At 42.7% G+C, this 18,908-nt stretch overlaps 1 protein-coding gene and 1 long non-coding RNA gene across 10 annotated transcripts in view; one reads left to right on the top strand and one right to left on the bottom strand.

Annotated features, from left to right (window-relative positions):
* Positions 1–18,908, top strand: part of Tlk (Tousled-like kinase) — a 45,363-nt gene that overhangs the window by 20,939 nt on the left and 5,516 nt on the right. For 5 of the 9 annotated variants that reach the window (XM_085482662.1, XM_085482664.1, XM_029314183.2 and 2 more), the window contains 6 exons: positions 15,754–15,844; positions 16,052–16,314; positions 16,415–16,648; positions 17,856–17,948; positions 18,165–18,626; positions 18,703–18,906. In XM_085482662.1, coding sequence (XP_085338788.1) covers positions 15,754–15,844; positions 16,052–16,314; positions 16,415–16,648; positions 17,856–17,948; positions 18,165–18,626; positions 18,703–18,906 — 1,347 coding nt within the window. Of the gene's footprint in view, positions 1–4,485; positions 4,605–14,782; positions 15,225–15,247; positions 15,624–15,753; positions 15,845–16,051; positions 16,315–16,414; positions 16,649–17,855; positions 17,949–18,164; positions 18,627–18,702; positions 18,907–18,908 lie in introns of those variants that run through there. The other 4 variants (XM_029314186.2, XM_029314185.2, XM_029314187.2 and 1 more) reach the window with 4 other exon arrangements.
* On the bottom strand, positions 8,619–14,920 carry LOC114939776 (uncharacterized). Its single transcript, XR_003821330.2, has 4 exons — positions 14,241–14,920; positions 12,923–13,513; positions 11,997–12,103; positions 8,619–11,900 (listed from the first exon to the last, which is right to left on the bottom strand). It is a non-coding gene; the product is annotated as an uncharacterized LOC114939776 (long non-coding RNA).

Here is an 18,908-nt window from a genome sequence, read left to right as displayed (position 1 = left end):
CGATGATCGCTGATAGAAAATCGTACGTCAAGGTGCGATCGAAATAATATTTTCCTGACGGGAAGGATTCTCGTTTCCTTCGAACATCCCACGAAGGCGCTACGTGACCTAGAGTCTCGCAAGCGAGGGAGATTCATAAACGCAAGCAGGTAGGCAGGCAGACAGGCAAGCAAGCAAGTAAGCAAGCAAGCAACTCGGTGCATGTCCCCCGTATTGATCCTTTCGATAGTAAGTGGGCACTACGCGCATTGTATGGAAGGTTTCTACATACCTACCTACCCAACCTTGGGAACGCCGAATACATGCAGGCACCGTATAAGCGAACTCTCCCGGTGCCTTCCTGAGAAATCTCTCTCTCTCTCTCTCTCTCTTTCTTTCTTTCTTCTTCATGTATGCGAGCGCGGTTAGTGTTTTTCCAGTCTTCCCCATGATCGGTTCTCGGAACTTCGAAACTGGTATCGTTGCCTCTCTCAGACTTTTTACGAATCGCCGCGCATCCTTCCGCGCAACGCCTTCTAACGTGTCTACCGAGTGTCTCGATAGAATAGAAATTTCAGGCCTCGACAGGAACTTTATTGCGAGTCGATCGAGTATCGCGAGTTCCGCTTGGAAAATAATCATTCTTGCCGACACCCCTGACGAATCAAATCAAGTAGTCGTCGTGCTTGAAAGAACGGTCTTTATTAGAGAAGACTGGCTATTAATTCTATCATTCGTATCGAACGTGAGTTCTGCGAGTTCCCGTCGAACGCAAGTTTCAGGGAGGTATTTGGAAATGAGACACGTGTCACCAAAAATTATACGACCCTAAATCTAGACCCAACGTGATTAGAGAGGACCGACTATTAATTCTATCATTCGTACCGAACGTGAGTTCTGCGAGTTCCTGTCGAACGCAAGTTTCAGGGAGACATTTGGAAATGAGACACGTGTCACTACAAATTATACGACCCTGGGTCCAGACACAACGCGATACCCTGGACCATACCTTAGAAATCGGCATACTAAGATCCAATCGGAGAGAGAGAGAGAGAGAGGATTAATCGGTTCGAGGTATCCTCTCGGCGAGCGAAGCGGCAGCCAAGAGAGCCGACCGAAACGAAGGAAGGAACGATCGAAAGGGGCGAAAAAGGGCCACTTTGAGAGATGTTGCATCGCGCGATGCAACACGGTAACGGGAGACGCCCAGAAGAGCCCCGCAATCTGCATTACCGTCCGCTTTTACCGCCACATTGAACTTCTTTCGCCGACTGCTGATATATCGACGCCTGAGTAGTGGAGCGAAGCAGACAGGGAAAATACTTGTCGCGGCTTTCCCTCCCGGCTCCCGGTCCTCCTCCGCCCCGGGGAACGTTTCGTTCACGCTCGCGTGCCACCTCGCTCCGCTCCGTCCGCGATATGGCGGATAGGAATGCTCGTCCAAGTATCGACTTCTTGATATTAGGTCTCGTACAACGCGCTCGGAATGATACATTAACGATTCAAGGAGTAATGGTGTCAATTTTCGACTCGCATCGCGGTAAAAATTACGGTATACACTTGCCCCATTGTATAATGATCGGCCAGAGATGGCTCGGGAGTTCTCTACTCTGTAATCAAATTTGTCGTATCATTGACGCTATTATGTTTCACTCAGATGACGACACGTTTATTAAAAGATGTCGAGTACAAGAGCTCGAAGGAGGAAGATATTGGAGCAAAAAGAATCGGGGATCTTCACCGATAAAAATTGACTAGATTAATCGAAAAATCGAATAAAAGTGCTAGACATTTTACGTAATAATTATATAATATTTAGAAATATTGAAACGAATTATTTTATTATATATATTAAATTGAATTATTGAAATATTATATAATAATTAACAACGTGGGTCTATCGCGTTTCTAAGATACATGTCTTACAAAGTAAAGATGTTTGATTACTCTGTGACGTGGCAGTAGAGAAAGGACGAGTTTAACACGCGCAAAAAATCTAGAGCCTGTTGAGACGACATAACGACGTACGACATAGCGTGGCAAGGATCCATGACACAAGGAAAAGAGAAATTCACAGCATGAAACCGGTGTCCTTTTACCAACAGTCAGTTTACCATCCGACAAAGATGGAATTTAGGTTTGAAGTCGACGCCATATCTTGTTAGTTTTTAACTCGAATACTTCGAGAGCACGTGGTCACGAAATTATACTTTTGTTTGTCTCGCGAGAGAAAGCAAATTATCCATCGTTTTCCGATCTGACAGATATCGCGAAGTGATCAGTCACGTGTGAGGAGAGAGAATCGAATCGGATGTAGGATGCAAGGCGTATCTGTAAACTCTTCAGATTTGTGACAGATTACAGAAAAACTTGTGGAAAATTTCTAGAGGCAAGTAATTACGTAGGTAATAATTTCTCGACGTCGAACAAATTTACTCGTTCTTAACTATCTTTTATATAGTATTAATGACAAAAGTATTTACGTATCGCCGTTGTTATTTTAAGTTGCGTATACAGTTTTGGATGAGAGAGACATATTGAATATTTTAAGATTTACGTGGCGTTCGATGAACGATTCGAATTTCGAGACGATCGCTATTGCATATTTTACGAATCCTTTTTGATAGCCTGACTTTAGCATTATATTAACATTAATCTGCAAGTATAAGATAAGCTCGACAGTATTAGTCATACGAAATAAAAATGGAGGATTATTCTCAGTGATAAATGAAGTCTCTTGAAAGACCCGATGCTCTTGGGTCTGTTCATATAGATCTGTAAGACTATAAAACCGGCTCAGCTCGTCAGAACCGGCTGTTGATCGCGCTGATCGCGCTAGATTCGTACGTCCATTCATTATTTTCTCGTTTATCTCACTCGCATGAAAAGGGGCGAACGAACGATGACCATCTCTATTCCCGGCTATAGATTCGCCGATATCTTTCTACATTTCTCGGTCATTCACGCATAGAAATAATTCCATTATTCGAATAAATACTTTATGACGTTCACAATTTTATCGAGCCTTGATGAAAAACAAGAAGAAAGAACGATCGTTTAGTTCCCTCGCGTTCTGTTCGCAAACAACGATCGAAATGATAAGATATATCTCGCTATGACAGGTCAGTCGCGCGACTCGTAATTTTAACATCAATTTCAGCTCGCTGTTTATTTGTCATAAACGCGTCGCAATTACACGAGAAAAAATTGCCAAGTTGTTATTAACGAAAACATATATACAGTCTCCAACATCGTTGCGTCATTCTATCACACGGCGCGTCTTACATAGAGCCCGTGTAATATCTGTCGCCTCGATTTTAGCATGCTAATCGATTCTTACGAATCCCAACGCAATTCCACAATAGGACTTCTCTCCGCGGATAAAGTCGGAACGTCAGCAACGCAGCATCCGCGCGCGTATCCGCTTTTTTCTGTCCGCCTGTGCGGGGAGCTCCCGGCGACCACCTAGTGCCACGTGCAGGAACTAGAGCCGGCTTTCGATCGTTACTGATCTACCTACGTTAAGTGTTTGCCCGATGTCCGTGTGACCGCCGAGCCCCACCCTGATTGTTATATTGCCCGCCGCCGGCAGACGTGCGAATCTTACGGGTTTCAATTCGCGGCGAAGTTATTTTCGACGCTCCGACTCGGACGAGTCGCGTAAACGACGTCCTTCCCTAGGTAGCTGGGTGAGACTTCCCAGGTAGCAAGTACATACGTCACTCGACGGCAAAATCATACGTCATTTTCAGGTTTAATGATGTCAGTTTGATACTTGGGTTGTCGCTTTGGGTTTTGCACTTTGGAACAGGTCTATCCTGTAAACAATATTAAGGCTCCTGGTGACGTCGCGATCAGAGACGAGAAAACATGTCAAAAATGCTTCGATGCTATTCCGAAAGATAAAGATATTTCGATGAAACAGCACTTTGGATGCCTTTTAGGACACTCTTAAAATACCTCAAAAACTATCCTTTATAATGCAATTAAGTAAAAATATATAATTAAATAAAATTATAAGGTACAATATTAAAAAAAAAAAAAAAGTGAGCTTAAAGCCATCTGAAATAATGTTTCATCGAATTTTTCATTTAAAAATAGCATCTAAGAATTTTCTGACGTCACGATCCAATATGGCGGAGGATCCAGGATAGGAAGGAACACGGAAACCAGGTTGAAAGCGATGTTTATGATGGAAAGAGTCGCGCTTCGGAGAAGACTCGTTTCAGATCGCATTCAAATTTCGGAGACGCATTGTATATATCGCGAGAGATCTTTTTTCTTTTTCATTCCATCCTGCCTTTCTTCGCCGGTCCACGTCCTCCCTCCTCGCAAAAGGAACACGTACTTGTGTCGACAGATCGCGCACAAGTATATACGTGTTGCTTGTCATTGAGCCGCGCGGTCGAGTAACAACACGCGCCCGACAATGTTGCATCGCCGCGATGATAAGCCTTATCTCTCGGTCAGCGGCAATTCAGTCGTTCCAGGCAAATACGCGACGATAAGAGTCGGTCTCGAAATAGTTGTCCGCGTCTTGCGAGTTTCGCGTATTTACGAAAGCGCGAACCGCTTTACGTAAGATTCCGTCTCGATGTATACTCGGAAGCATATGCACACGTATGGTAAGAGAATTATATTTTTCCGTTTCTTTTTCCTTATCTGTAAAACGTGATCGTTTTATACGAGAACGATCAACAAAGCTCTTAAATCTTCGATACTAAAATTTTGTAATCTCGATGAAGAAATCTCTCTTCGGCTCGGAAAGAAATTAAAATTCTTTAGCGTAATAGAGTACGCGACGCTTTAATGTCTCTGGGTACAAAGTATTAACAGGCACCTAAGAGATCGTGTTGTGCCGACGAACACGGGAGACAAACATTCGCTATGTCATGCGACCACTATTGCGTAACGTTGAAGAGAGTTATGAAAATGTTGAACGGAGACGATGCCTCGTCGGAGATTTCGTCTTATACAAGGGAACATTTAAACGCGGGTATACAAAAGAGCAATATGATGATACGCTATATAGAGACTAACCGGATGCTCCGATTTCCGAACGGAGATGTGTCGTAGATTTTATCCGGCCGCTACCTGTCATTTATTTTACGTTACTCTGCAAATTTTTGACAGATTGGAATTTTAAATTCAAGACTTTGGCAAATATACACGGGGATCATTTTCTCTTAGAATTGGATTTTTAAGAATTTTATAAGTTATTACGACTCATAAAATTTGTATTATAAAGAATGTCACGTCGATTTGTCAATTACAAAAACTGCATTTATATTTTATTTATATATTTATTACAATATACTCCACAAAGAGTGAGATTGCACTCCAAATAATTTAGAGAGTATACTAATATTTTAATATAAAATTAAAAATTAATATTCTACATACTATTGTAAATATAATCTAATAAATATGAAATGCAATGTTTAAATTAACAAATCGGGTTGGTCCCACTCTTTTAGAGTGAGATCCCACTTAAAGAAATATAGAGAGCATGTTTTTATTACATAAGAATATCGATTTAATTGGTAAAGTGAAATTTCTCGTCTCTTGTAAATGACGGAGGGCGTGAATCGGCCTTAAGCGCGGAGCAGAAATCTGCGTTCCGACGTCTCGCTTAATGCGTCCCGCGTCAGCGGTGGAGACATGCGCGAGAAAGAGAGAAGGAGAGATCGTATCGCGCGTACGTTGTTGACCTGCGGGAGTAGTCCGCGCGGTTATGTCGTAACTTTCACAATGAGCGTCGCTCGTCGTCGTCGCGCACCCGCTCAGTGCGAACCATCTTCGGTGATCAGTCGGCGAGGCTCGGATCGGCAATCTCCGTACTTTCCGCCGTGCACACGACAATCGGCCGCTCTCGTCTCGTCGCCCCGCAAAGAGTAAGGAATGCTTGTGATGATATCTCCGAGTGCCGATACTTCGTTCCTCCTCGACTCGAGGCGCGTTCCTTATTTTCAACACGAAAGCGAACGACGATCTCTCTCGCGCGGCCTTGTTCGCATATCGTTAAATCATCACTAAAGCGATGTCGCTATTGTGTTCTTAAAATAATCATCGTTTCCTCGCGACGAAACTATTTATTGCTCCAACGCGCTCGCTTTGCCGAATTATTAAGAGCCACCTGCCCAAGTTTTGCCGTTGTTTTCATAGTAAACTATATATATATATAGAACGAAACAAAATTAATTGCCAGTTTATATCGTTTTAAAAGACTTATATATTGATAAAAACTCATTGATATATAGAAATCAAGATTTGGATCGAGGAAACGCAAATAATGATTGCGCCGTGATTATATCGGGATTTAAATGTCCGATGTTACATGCTACGAGGAAAAGAAACGAGACAAAGTAAATAAGAGAAAATACAATATTATACACGAGATCGATAAATCGACGTTTCAAGGCCGATGGAACTTTATTCTCGATAATAATTTTTTTTTAGATCCCGTCGATCATATTTTTACGCGTAAACATTCCTTCGCTAATAGAAGCTATGCCGTGCCGTTGACCTGCCAACTAGTCCGCTCGGTTATGTCGTAACTTTCACAATAAGCATTTTTATCGCGCCTGGCTCTCCGGCCGTTCGCTAGCATCAATTAACAAACGCGTAATGAATTCTACACGGCAAGCTCTTCTCCGTGTTCTCTCGTGTTTTGGAACACATTTCTCACGGGAAATCTCACACCCGCGACATTAATAAAATACATTAGCAGAAGAGGGTAAAATCCCGACGACGTGAAACAAATTATGTTATTTTTGCCTCGTGTGTTAATTCATCGTGGGACGGCGCCTAAGCCGTGTGAATGTGGCTTAATCCGGCCGCGAGCGCGTCCTTGCACCGTGTCGGGCCGCCGCGCCGTTTACATGGGGCGCCGGGTTTGCACCTAACCTCTCGTGAGTGTAACGTGCGCGGGCACCTCTCCGCCGTCAGCCGGTGCTCTCTCTCTCTCTCTCTCTCTCTCCCGCCGCTGAAGCGACGTACACAGAAAACCGCGTGGCTGACGCGCACGGCGCAAGCCAAGACAACGAGGCAACGCCGCGTGGCCGACCAGCTGATCGCTCGGCAACGTGCGGGCTGACGGCGGGGAGTCGCGCGCGACTGGGCTAATGAGTGTACGACCTATTGGGGGCTCGATGGTGGGGGACCGCGCGCGAGAGAGATCCCGCCGCGGAGTGGGGGCGCCTGTGTTGCCGTTTGCCGTCACGTCAGACAGTCTTGCCTCTTGTCGTCGACGCCGCCGACGGTGTTTTCTACGATCGAGTGGCGGCGGCATTGCAAGGTCTAGGAGCGCCGTATACTCGAGACGCCGTAGTTTCTTGTCGCGGAAACGGCTCTGCGAAAGTCGTTCTTTCCACGATGTTTGTTGCAGTTTCTTCTTCAGGAAGACCGGGCATTTACAGGGAATTTTAGAAATGTCAGGGACAAGTCACAATTTTACTATTTATCTAGATTTTTTCACATTATATTCTACATTTGTCGTGCATAACGCGGATTGTATAATTGGTTTAAATTTTTGTTTGAACTTCCGAACCTTTTCGTTGTTGACACAAAAATATCTCAAGGATTTCATGATTTAACATTTAATTGATTCATCATGCAAATGATATATTTGGAAAAAATAATACTAAAAAGTCAGGGGAAAAATGAATTTCTGGTGTTGGGGAAGATCTGAAAGAGTTAGGGAATTTTTTTCATCGAGTCTGCTGGACACCCTGTTCTTCCTTATTTTCTGAAATTCTTGTAGGGCGCGACGAGTCTTAAAATATCTTTTCAATGAACTGGATACGCAAGAGCGAATGGGGGACGAGTAGGTTTAATCGATCGACGATACGTCACGCCGAATAACTATTATGTGCCGGCTCGACTACCGTAAACGTCATCTATTTTATCGAAAGACGGTTTCGTTCTAATTTATTCTTACGAATGATGGGTGATTCACTCTGTTCCGCGATTCATTCAACGTTAGGTATTAGCAAGCTTGTTCATTTATTATCGTATCGAGGATGCATAAACAATGTATAATTTATTTAAACGGTCATTTTCATTTTATTAAAAACTTGGACGGTAAAGATTTAATACACGATCATGAATTCCTAATGAGCTTATACAGATCGTTTAACCCAATACTCCAACTCGATATATAACTTTGTAATCGCAAATTGGCTCTCTGGATAATTTCTGAATAGAATTCTCGGAACGCTTGCAATCATTAGAAGGATTCCATGATTGATTTATTAAGCTACATCGGCGAGAGAGTTAACGCTAATGACTTGTGCTATCAAGTATAATTTCAAATGTCAAGCATACTTGTTATTTTATCGCATAATAACAGTATCTCTTATCGCTATTTAAAGTAAGAAAAACATCGAGATACGGATACGGACGAATGGAAATAATATTTTTCATCTCGGCATTTAATTCGAGCAATTCCACGTCTCCGGGTAATATTGATTTTTATGTATGTCGAATATCTATATGTATATTGTAAGAATCTCTTTGTCATTCGAAATATAAGTTGTTCTCACTAATTGTTCTTAAGAAGCTGAGCTTGAAATGCCCTGTTTGGGACAACAACAGGAGAACGAGGAACGGCTGAGGGTCTCAACTAAATAAGGAGTCACTTGATTAATGGACAGTATATTAGAGATATTCATTTAATATGGAAACACAATTGTACGGGTGCGGTTAATTATAATCGCCGGCCACACACTTCGAGAGATATCAGGATCGACTCACTATGTCTAATTGCGTCGCTATTTTCACGGTTACTTCAAATCAGAAATTGCGAGCGAGATACAAAAACGTTATCACGTTAACAAAACCGTTAGGTTGCTCTAGTCAAGTCGAATATCGAGTGCTACAACCAAAAGGGCAGATGCCTTTCACTCGAAAAATCTCTCGTAACTCTCTCTTCTCTCCTTTTATACCCCAAAAGCCTAGCGAGCGCGCGATCGGGAGAATACCCCCAGAATTCCGGGCCTGGGTCGCGTAACGGGGCGCCGACCGACCAATTAATCGGGTGTCATGCTTTCCCCGCGTGTTCGCCAGTCAGTTCGGTGGGGAAAAGGGGAAAAATTTCTTACAATATGTATATATCTCCTGGATATGCCACGGTGGCATAAAACTCGCGAAATCACACCCGACGTTTGTCTTCGACACACCGACGTGAACGCCATCATACGGAAACGATCGCGCTCATTTTCCATGGAACTTGTGCCCGAAGGGGGGGTGGAAGGGGAGGGGAGGGCAAGAAGGGGCTTCTCTCCTCCAGAGACTTCCGAAAAGGAAGAGAGGAATCTCCTCTCGTTGTCGATGCGCGACGTTCCCTCGTGTTCTTTGGCTTTGAAAAACTGCCAGGTTCGTTCTTCGACTCTACATCTCGTATCGATAACACGGTGTAAAAACATGGCGAGGGAAGGGGGTGGGAAAGAGAAATTCCTGGGTGCCACTCTGTGTCGCTCTTTGCAATTGTGTCGTTGAAAACCTACCCACCGGCCGGCGCAATGGCGACCCGCTCTTCGCGAATTTCACGCGCTGACGTCACGTAATATCGAGAATCTCGCATCTCGCGCGCTTATCGAGTCGCTACATAGATTTATCATTAGCGAATTTAATGCGGATTAAATGCCAGATGGATGACGAGCTATGAATGATCGTTCACGAAACTCCCTTTCGGTTTATCTAATGAAAAACCGAGGATGTAAAGAGATGATAATTAAATTACGATAATTAAAATGCATATTTTACGTGCATATTTAGTATTTAATTAAAATCTTTCGCTCCAATTACATCGCTGTGATAATTTATCGCGTAAGAGTTATTATTATCCGCGCGATATAGATTTCTGTTACACAGTCACTTGTAGTTTTTTTTTTAAGACTCGTTTTCACGTGACGTTGACGTGTTATTTTATGCCTCTACGTAATGTCGAACGTCACGGTGCGAATTGCCGCGAAAATCGAATGTCATTGTCGCAACGTTGTAAATGGTCGTAAAACGTTGGAGAAAACAAGTCCAATGACTTGGACCCCGCAGGACGTTAAAATGGCGTTATCATTGGTTACTTTTTGCGTGAATGGCGTCGTCGCTTTCTCTCGGGAGTGTCGCGAATGTGTCACTAATCAGAGACTCGCGATACAAATAACATAGGGACATTGTTTAGGAACTAGCGGTATCGTATAATACTGTCGCGCGTTTTATCGAAAAGTTCATCACCAATTACGCAACACTTGTCGACGAAAATACGAAAATTATTGGATGCGCAAGTAACTGTTTAGTATATGCTCGCTATAATCGAAATCTTTTGACGCTTCGATTATGATAAAAAATTACGTTTCTTATTCGACCCAGATAGACATCTTCAATTACATCCATTCAGAGAAATCGCTCCTCATTAATCTCTCCCTTTAATTAACATTCACCCGCGAAACGATACTCTTCCATTTTATCCACTATATATATTCCGCGGGATTATAATTTTCGTACACAAACGAATACATACGAGACTGCACACGTCACAATATTTTTCACTCGTTTTTTTTTTTTTTTTTTCTTTCAAATATTTACATGATATATACTCTCCTCGTACGAATTTATTAGAAAATCGTAAATTTGATCGATACACCACATCCTAGGTCAGACCCGCTCGGTCGCTCGACCTGTTATGTGCGTTCTGCCGTGTGCCGTCCTCTTGTATATTCCCCCTCTCTCGCTCTGTTTGCTTCCCCTCTTCCTTTTCCCCTCCACTTTGCATCTCTCTTGCCATAATACGCCCTCGCACAGGCCGAAGCACGCGTCCGCACAATGTATCTCACAGGAACGTAACGAGCGGAATCAGCACGAGGGTGCATTTCCGAGAGGATGCAAATGCGAATGTCGCCATTTTTTAGATCGTTAAATAATGTTGCTACGAGTGTGTGACGAATTAAGAGAGAACTCGGATCCGTTAATGCGTACCTAGCTTGTTTTTATAATGACACGTATCTCGGTTTAGCAGCGAATATGCGTAGTCTTTTAAATTCTTATGTAACACTAATGCTTATGTAATACTCGACAAATTGCATTTGATATCAAATACGCGAATTAATATAGCGTTATTTACATACTAATGTTAATTAGAAAATATATAGTACCGACATATGTATCCTATATATGCTTTTTTAGGCTTTTCTCGCTGTAGCGATAAATTAGAATTATGTCAGAAAAATTGTGTAGCTTTTTCTGTCATTACACATTATTCATTTAAATACGTGTGGTTTTTGCGCATATCAAAAATAAATGATATTTGATTATCGGAATCGGAATTTTTTTTTTTTTTTTTTTTTTATTATTCCGCATTATTAAATGATTGTTAATTCAATTTATCTGTAATCAAATTTGCATTTTCGATATTTTATTCCTTACATTTCTATATAGTGAAAATGTGTCTTATAACAGTTAATCGAAATTTAGAATGAATACCGTTATTTATCAAAGTCCTCGACGTATTTTATCAATCGATGTTATTAAAAATAAAATGTACAAAATATGTTAATTTATCTCAAATATAGTGCTATAGAAAAAAAATACACGATTTCACGCCGACCTGATCATAATTCAGTATAGCTACAGTGAGAAACCGAGAAACTTTATGAATCAATTAAAAAGAAGCAAAACTTTTTTATCGCTTTTCTGACGTTTTGCATATTATACAGCTAGATATATAAAACAGCTGTTCTTTTTTTTTTTTTTTTAGAAGACACTAGAGTTCAACTTTCCGAGTGTCTGGTACCTTCTTTGTCAGATTTCGAACCGTTATTTTTCGGTCTGAGCATACCTGTTACGTTAGTTTATCTCGCTATTTGCTCTCACATTGATCCCGAAGTGCATTCAAGCTGCTGCCAGGTCTCCGAGAGAACCACGAACTGTTGAAAAGTTTGTCATCGTTATATTAATAATGGAGGAGGGAGGCGTAATTATTTTTCTTTTTAATTTTTCGTTCTTTTAAATATATTACATACGCAAATAATTCTTAATTTTCACTGGATTCCGCAAGAGGGGGCGACATGTCGTGTCCCCCATTATTACAATCTTCCTAGTTTGCGAGGCACCGCATTTTTTAATAAAACTGCATGCAAAAAAAAGAGACGAATTATTTTTTCTCGTAGGATAAATGAACATAACGTCAAAAAAAAAAAAAAAACAAACCGCTCGCGCTTTTCTCTCCGAGATACACAACGCCGGAACGCAAAGTAACGCCGCAAGGCGGAACCGCGGATCACACACGGGAAACGTATCTCGGTAGAGACGAAAGGGGGCGGTGGCGGCGGCGGCGAAGAAGGGGGGGAGGGGGTTGGGGAAGTACAACAGAGCAGAGCACCCTTCGCACGCTGTAGCGGCACAACCACACTTCGCCACATCGATTTTACCGGCTCGCTTGCACTCATACTCGGTCGACCCTGTCTCTCCGTCAGTCACACCGCTTCTCTCTTTCTATCTTATCCCGACCGTCCATCCCCCTCCTCCTCATCCAACGTCTGCCCCCTCTCTCTCTCTCTTCCTTTCGCCACTGTTGTGCGACGCGGGACGGGAGGGGAAGAGAGGAGGTTGCACCTTTTGCCGCATCTCGGAATCTCGCGCGTTGCTCATTTGCCGTACATAGAGGGAGACGACGAAGAGGAGAGTAAGAGGAACGATGGGAAAGAGAGAGAGACAGAAACCTCGGGGCTAGGTAGTAGTAGTAGTAGTAGTAGTAGTAGTATGCGAGAGCGGCGGCGGCGGTGGCACACAGTGGTCGGACAGTTCCAGTTCCGTTTCGATTAGGCGAGTCCACGCGCGCCGGGTTGGTTTTCGGCTCCCGCGACAGAGTCCCAACCGAGTCCGTGGCGAGAGAGACCGCGTACATATTATATATATATATATATATATATATATTATATATACGTACGTAGAGGATGCCGTTCAACGACGTGTCCATTGACGCGACCGTCTCCGCTGCTGTTTACCCGGCGCACGTTAACATCCACGAGCGCGTTCGGGAGGAAGCGAAGTGAACGGACGCGCGCGCGAGAAAGACAGAGAAGGAGAGAGGAAGAAGAGAGAAGAGCCTCCTCTCGCTTCTCGATTCACCGGGTCCGTTCGTGAACGGGTCGTATCGGGGGACTGGTAGGCTGCGACTTCGCCGGGTTTGTATATCATACGTACGTATTTACGTTCCTCGGTCACTTCGCGGATCACTGACAACTGGAGCGAGAGAGAGAGAGAGAGAGGGACTCTCTCTCTCTGTCTCTCTCCTTCGGCCCTCTAGCCCAGTTCCGGGCACGGCCGCTGATCCATCGATAAGGAAGTTTGCTGTCCTCTCTCGCACGGTGTTGGATTTGTTCGTGCGCGAGGAATCCGCGGGGATCGAGCATCTCGTTGTCGCATAGTCGAGGTAGAGGCGCGATGCGGTCACGTGACTCGGATCGGGGATTACCCGCGAAACGGCGCGATCGAACGTCAGATTAGATACGAGTCGGAATATATCGAGCGTGTTTACCTGCGAATGAGATTAGATTCCAATTATTCTTTCAATCTTATCGACCCCCGCGTAAACTCCTTTGTAAATAAATGTCGCGTCTTTTCAGTGACAAACGTCAGACGCGTCATCGATTCTGTCACGGCGATCGATGTGTCTCTTCTCGATGAAAGAGGGATTAATAATTCGCGATCTGGAATTAATAATCTAGGTGACATTTCAAATCGAGACGCATTATATATTTATTTAGTATTTAAATCCAACTCGAGGATTATACCGATTTTGGAAGATTTTAGTCGTCTGATGACTCGTGTAAAATTGTGAAAATGAGATAAGTATTAGCTGTTAACCCCCAATTTTTTTGTCAAGCGGGATTTGGTGGATGTAAAAGAAATTAATACATAATTGGTTAAAGCGACATTTATTTACCGGGATAAGGATTATTTCGACACATTTATTCCTCATCTGCGCAAAAAAAGATTTGTTGTTCGCGAATCTCTCTCTCTCTCTTTTTCCCTTCGGTCCTATATATCGAGATATAAATATAATTAAAAAAAAACCGTCTCGAGAAATAATATATAAAGTCCCACGAGAGACAAAAATAAAATCTCTCGTCAATCCCTAAATAGATCGCGCGACAGAGTCGACGCGAAAAAATATCTAACAATAATAAAAAAATATCAATCTGATTAAATCAAACTTTTTATCAATCGATCGAAAAGGGAAAGCTCATCAAATTCGTACTAACCTCAACACGTAGTAGTGTGAACATACAACACACACATACACAATCCGAAGAAACCTTTCTAGAGCGTTGTCGACATTCCTCCGATTCGAAGAAAAAAAAAAAAGAATAACAATTATCCTACGGTAATATCTAATTACGTTTGATTGCTTAATGACTTTCTCTTCTCGGAGTCCATTTCCCGGGGTACCTCTCCCTTCGATTTCGCGACGAAACGGTCAGCCGTTGACGGGGGTACGGAGAGCAGCCGGGAGTGGAGACGCGCGCGTAATTCATCGACGGAGTGGACGCGCGCGACGTTTGACAGCGGCGAGCGCCAGTGACAGCGCGCGCGGCCGACTACGTCACATTCGCGCGCCGCGGCCGGCCGGAGTGACGTAGCGTGTCGTCGCTCTCTTCTTTCGCTTATCAACGCTGTTAATCGAAGGCGTAGCGCGCGCGCGCGCGCTCTCTCGCGCCCCCGCCGATATCTCTCCTCTCGGACGCTCCGCGTACGAAAATATGCGCGACACGCCGAGAGAGTAGTCGGTTAAAAGCCGAGGCCGGCCCCGAGCCGTGGAGAGTTCAGAGGCGCAACGTAGCGAGTAAAACTGTCTGCCCCCTCGCGGTGCGCGCCCGCGGTTCTCCACCTCCCGATCGCTCATGCACTTCTCCCGAGCACTCCCGACCGTGCGCCGTCAAGTTCTTGCCCCCTTCCCCTAGCCTCCCCCCCCCACTCCTCCTCCGTCACCGCGCTCGCTTCCTCCCCCGCGCGCGCGTGTTTGCCCCTTCGTCGCCCTTCCGCTCCCTTTCTCCACCTCGCCGCTTTAAGGTCCTCCATTTTGTGTGTCGTGATTCCTCTAACTCTAAACGTGTATTTTGGACATTTCCTTTTCGCACCGCCCGCGGCGGGGCAGTGCGCGAAATTTCCTCTTTATCGTTGACACACCGTCGATCGGCCTCGGGACGGCGATTACTATGGGATTCAACCATAAGTCGTCGTGGAAGGTGTCAATCTTTCTCTCTCTCTCTCTGTCTCTCCCTCCCTCCCTCCCTCCGCTCTGTTCCGTCCGACACCCCTTCCCCTCTCGTTCGCTTCATAAGTCTTTCTCTATCCCTCCAGGTTTGTGTTCTCTCTAGAGCGTAAATCGTGTCTTTTTAATAAACACGCACGATTGTCGTCGAGCTGGTAGCGTCGTACGCCGGGTTTTCGCGTAGCGTAACCTCTCTCTTCTCGCTCCCAGTTCGTTGTCATTTACCATCTCTCTCTCTCGCGATCGGATTCGTCGTCGTTCGCCTCGTCGTCCTACGACTCGACGTCTTTACAATGTGGTGGCGACGTGCCGTACCCTCGATAACGGTCAAATCGCACAGGCGCTCTTCGTGACTGTAGTCCATCGCTATTTGGTTCGTTGCATTTATTTTTTTCTTTCCTCTATTCTGTTTGTCTTCTCCGTGGCCGTTCTTGTTCTCGTGTCTCTCGCCAACTTGTGCTCGCGGTGTGTAATCTTATAGCCGCGACGCCTTCTGCTTTCAGATGTCTGCTGGGTCACAAATTCAGATGGCACCCCAAACAACCGTAAACTCTGGTCAGACAGTTCATAGTCAAGACTCGAACATGAGCACTGGTAAGTCAGAAAATTTTCTTTTCAATAATAATACAATTCTTACTCTGAATAATCTTATCGGTACATAATTCTTGGTCCTTTGAGTAATTTGTTAGAAGGATAAAGTTTACATGTTTCGAAGACTTTTTTACACTCTTTAAATTATTTATTATAATTATTCATATGTTAGATATTTGACACTTCTAATGAGAGTGTAATTATCAATAGGCTCATCGCATAGTGATAAGGAGGTGGATGCAAACACTCCGGAAAAAGTACCAAGGACTACTTCTGAGAGGAAAAGAAAACGTAAGGCTGATGACGGAGGTGGGGGTGTTCCAAGTGGCTCTGTAACGAATAAGGGCGCTAGATCAGTCGCGGTCCTTGATAATAAAAAGATCAATGAGTATTTCCCAAAGCATCATCTGGGAAATAGTCCTATTCGCCATGGTGGTGCCAAGAGTCCCTCTCCTCAACAGGGTTATCCCATGGTAAGAGTCGAGATAAATGTTAATATATATATATATATATAGATTGTCACAACAACAGCTTTGTGATTTATGTGTAACATCTGTATTTTCTTGTCAACAGTATCCACCATCGCCTCAACAGTTACTTTCACCACAAGTAACGACACCTAATGCTTCGGTGGCTGAATTCTCTTCGTTGATGCAGCCACCAAGACCTCATCCTCAACCTCCACCGCCTCCACCGCCAGCTTCGACACAACCTGCGGGTTCGATGGTCAGCAAGCAGGTGCAGGTAAGGCCTACCAACCTCAATAGGACAAGCCAGGTCAGGCAAGCGAAGATTAACACCCCAAATGTAAGCAAAATTCGGTAATATCTGCAAGCATTTTATAAGAAACAACCCATGTGTATCAGTATCTCCACCACAATCAGTAATTTATTATAAAGATATGGAAGCTTTAATTTCTTAAAATTTTCCTATTGGTAACATCTAACAAATCATGACAGTTTTACCATTGAGCCGGATAAAGAAAGGAATAAGTAGAATTGTGTTGTTATTCTTAACTTAAAGTACACTAATAGGAATAAAATGATTGTCAAATCAAAGATTTTTATAGTTATTCTTTTCCAAGTCTGTCTTTAGTTAATCATTTGTGCAAAAACAAAATAATAAGATGGTATTAACAGAAAAATATTATTGCAAAAAATTACCTTTCTTTATATTTTTGTAACATTACAATTATATTACATTGTGTTTGTAATCTGTGAAATACTACACACAAATAGATTGTCTTCCATTTATGTGACCTGTGGGTGATGGGCATTTCTTGTCAAATGTTTGCAATAAAATTAGCTAATTTTCGGCCAAACTGTAGCACTGTATACATTTGTTATTGTACAAATACAGGCTATCTTGTAGTGCCACTCTTTCTTATTTACGAGACACTTGTGTCTTTAAAAATCCAATAAAGCGGTTTTTTTTTTTTTTTTTTTTTTTTTTTTAACGAAAAACTCAATTATTGGTTACTCGAAACATAAAGCAAGCATTAAAGGCATATTTTATTACTTTGGCGTATGCACATTTAGTTCTTGGGATTCATTGAACATTGCATTTGAGTTCTAATGAATCCAATATTCTTTGATTGTTTCAATATAAAATCTATTAAGAATTCTTTTGGGGTTGTGTATTAATTGACGTTTACACGAGCATCATTTATATATGCATACATTTTTGGTGTTTTCCTTGCTGCCTGTGTGTGATCCTCAGTTTTATCAGCGTTTGCCTGAGTTTTGCTAATTTATTTTCTATAATCAAGCAGAAAAGTCACACGTGTGTAGTGAAATATAGCATTGTTATATCATTAAACAGATAGTTTTCTTTGTCAAATAAATATGCTGGATATAAATTGTTGACAATATGTTAAATTATACATTCTTATACATTAGGCTCTTTCTGCGTGCAGCAAGGTATCCAGTATTTACTACGAGCAATGCTGACAAATGTATCAGATGTTATGGTAATATGCTTCATTTATTGTAAAATTATACAAATTGCATTTCAGACAGAACTTACTTGCCAGAGGATACAGGAATTCGAAACTCAAGCCTCTTCAGACTTAGAATTACGTAACAACAAAATTGACGAATTAAATAGGGTAAATATAATTGTAATTTTTTATGTATATATTTTTGTGATCTATTCAAATTCCACTATATCCTCTCTTATGTCTTATGGCATTAAATTATATGTAATCTGTATTATATGTAATGTAATCTGTTATAGGCGAGTTATATATCGTCTTCATTATCAGTCATTGCACTATGATAATTGAATTTATATATAAAGATATTCTGTTTTACTTTTGTTACAGACGACGGACGAACTTAGGCATCAAATTGCTAATCAACAAAAAGTGATTGAGCAACATAAATCACATATAAATAAGTGTATAGACGTTGTAAAGAAGTTATTAAAAGAAAAATCAAACATAGAAAAAAAGGAGGCTAGGCAGAAGTGTATGCAAAATAGACTAAGGTTGGGTCAATTTGTGACGCAAAGGGTGGGCGCGACTTTTCAAGAGAACTGGACCGACGGTTACGCGTTTCACGAACTTGCTCGGCGGCAAGAGGAAATAGCGACCGAACGGGAAGAAATCGACAAGCAGAAGAAGCTGCTGCTCAAGAAGAGGCCGTCGAACAGCGAGACCGGCAGGAAACGTAGTCAACCGCAACCTTCCTTGCATAACGGCACAGAAGCAACGTTTTTGAAGCCGGATGCAGTACCTGGGTCATATACGTGGCAGGAGTATTATGAAGCTGACGAAATACTCAAGGTACATCGCGATCACAATCATTCCTTAAGATATTTCGAGACTTTTATTCTCAAACTTTATCATAATGTGTCTGCAGTTAAGACAAAGCGCGTTGAAGAAAGAAGACGCGGATCTGCAATTAGAAATGGAGAAGCTCGAAAGAGAGCGGAACCTACACATCAGAGAATTGAAGCGTATTCACAACGAGGACCAATCGAGATTCAATTCCCATCCTGTTTTAAATGAACGTTACCTTCTGCTCATGTTATTAGGAAAGGGCGGCTTCAGCGAAGTGCATAAGGT

Source organism: Nylanderia fulva, unplaced genomic scaffold (genome assembly GCF_048542155.1).
Source record: "Nylanderia fulva isolate GAGA-0341 unplaced genomic scaffold, ASM4854215v1 Scaffold21, whole genome shotgun sequence".
In the NCBI taxonomy this organism is placed as follows: Eukaryota; Metazoa; Arthropoda; class Insecta; order Hymenoptera; family Formicidae; genus Nylanderia; species Nylanderia fulva.
Note: the sequence above shows the minus strand (reverse complement) of the source record. Positions and strands in the feature narration are given on the sequence as shown.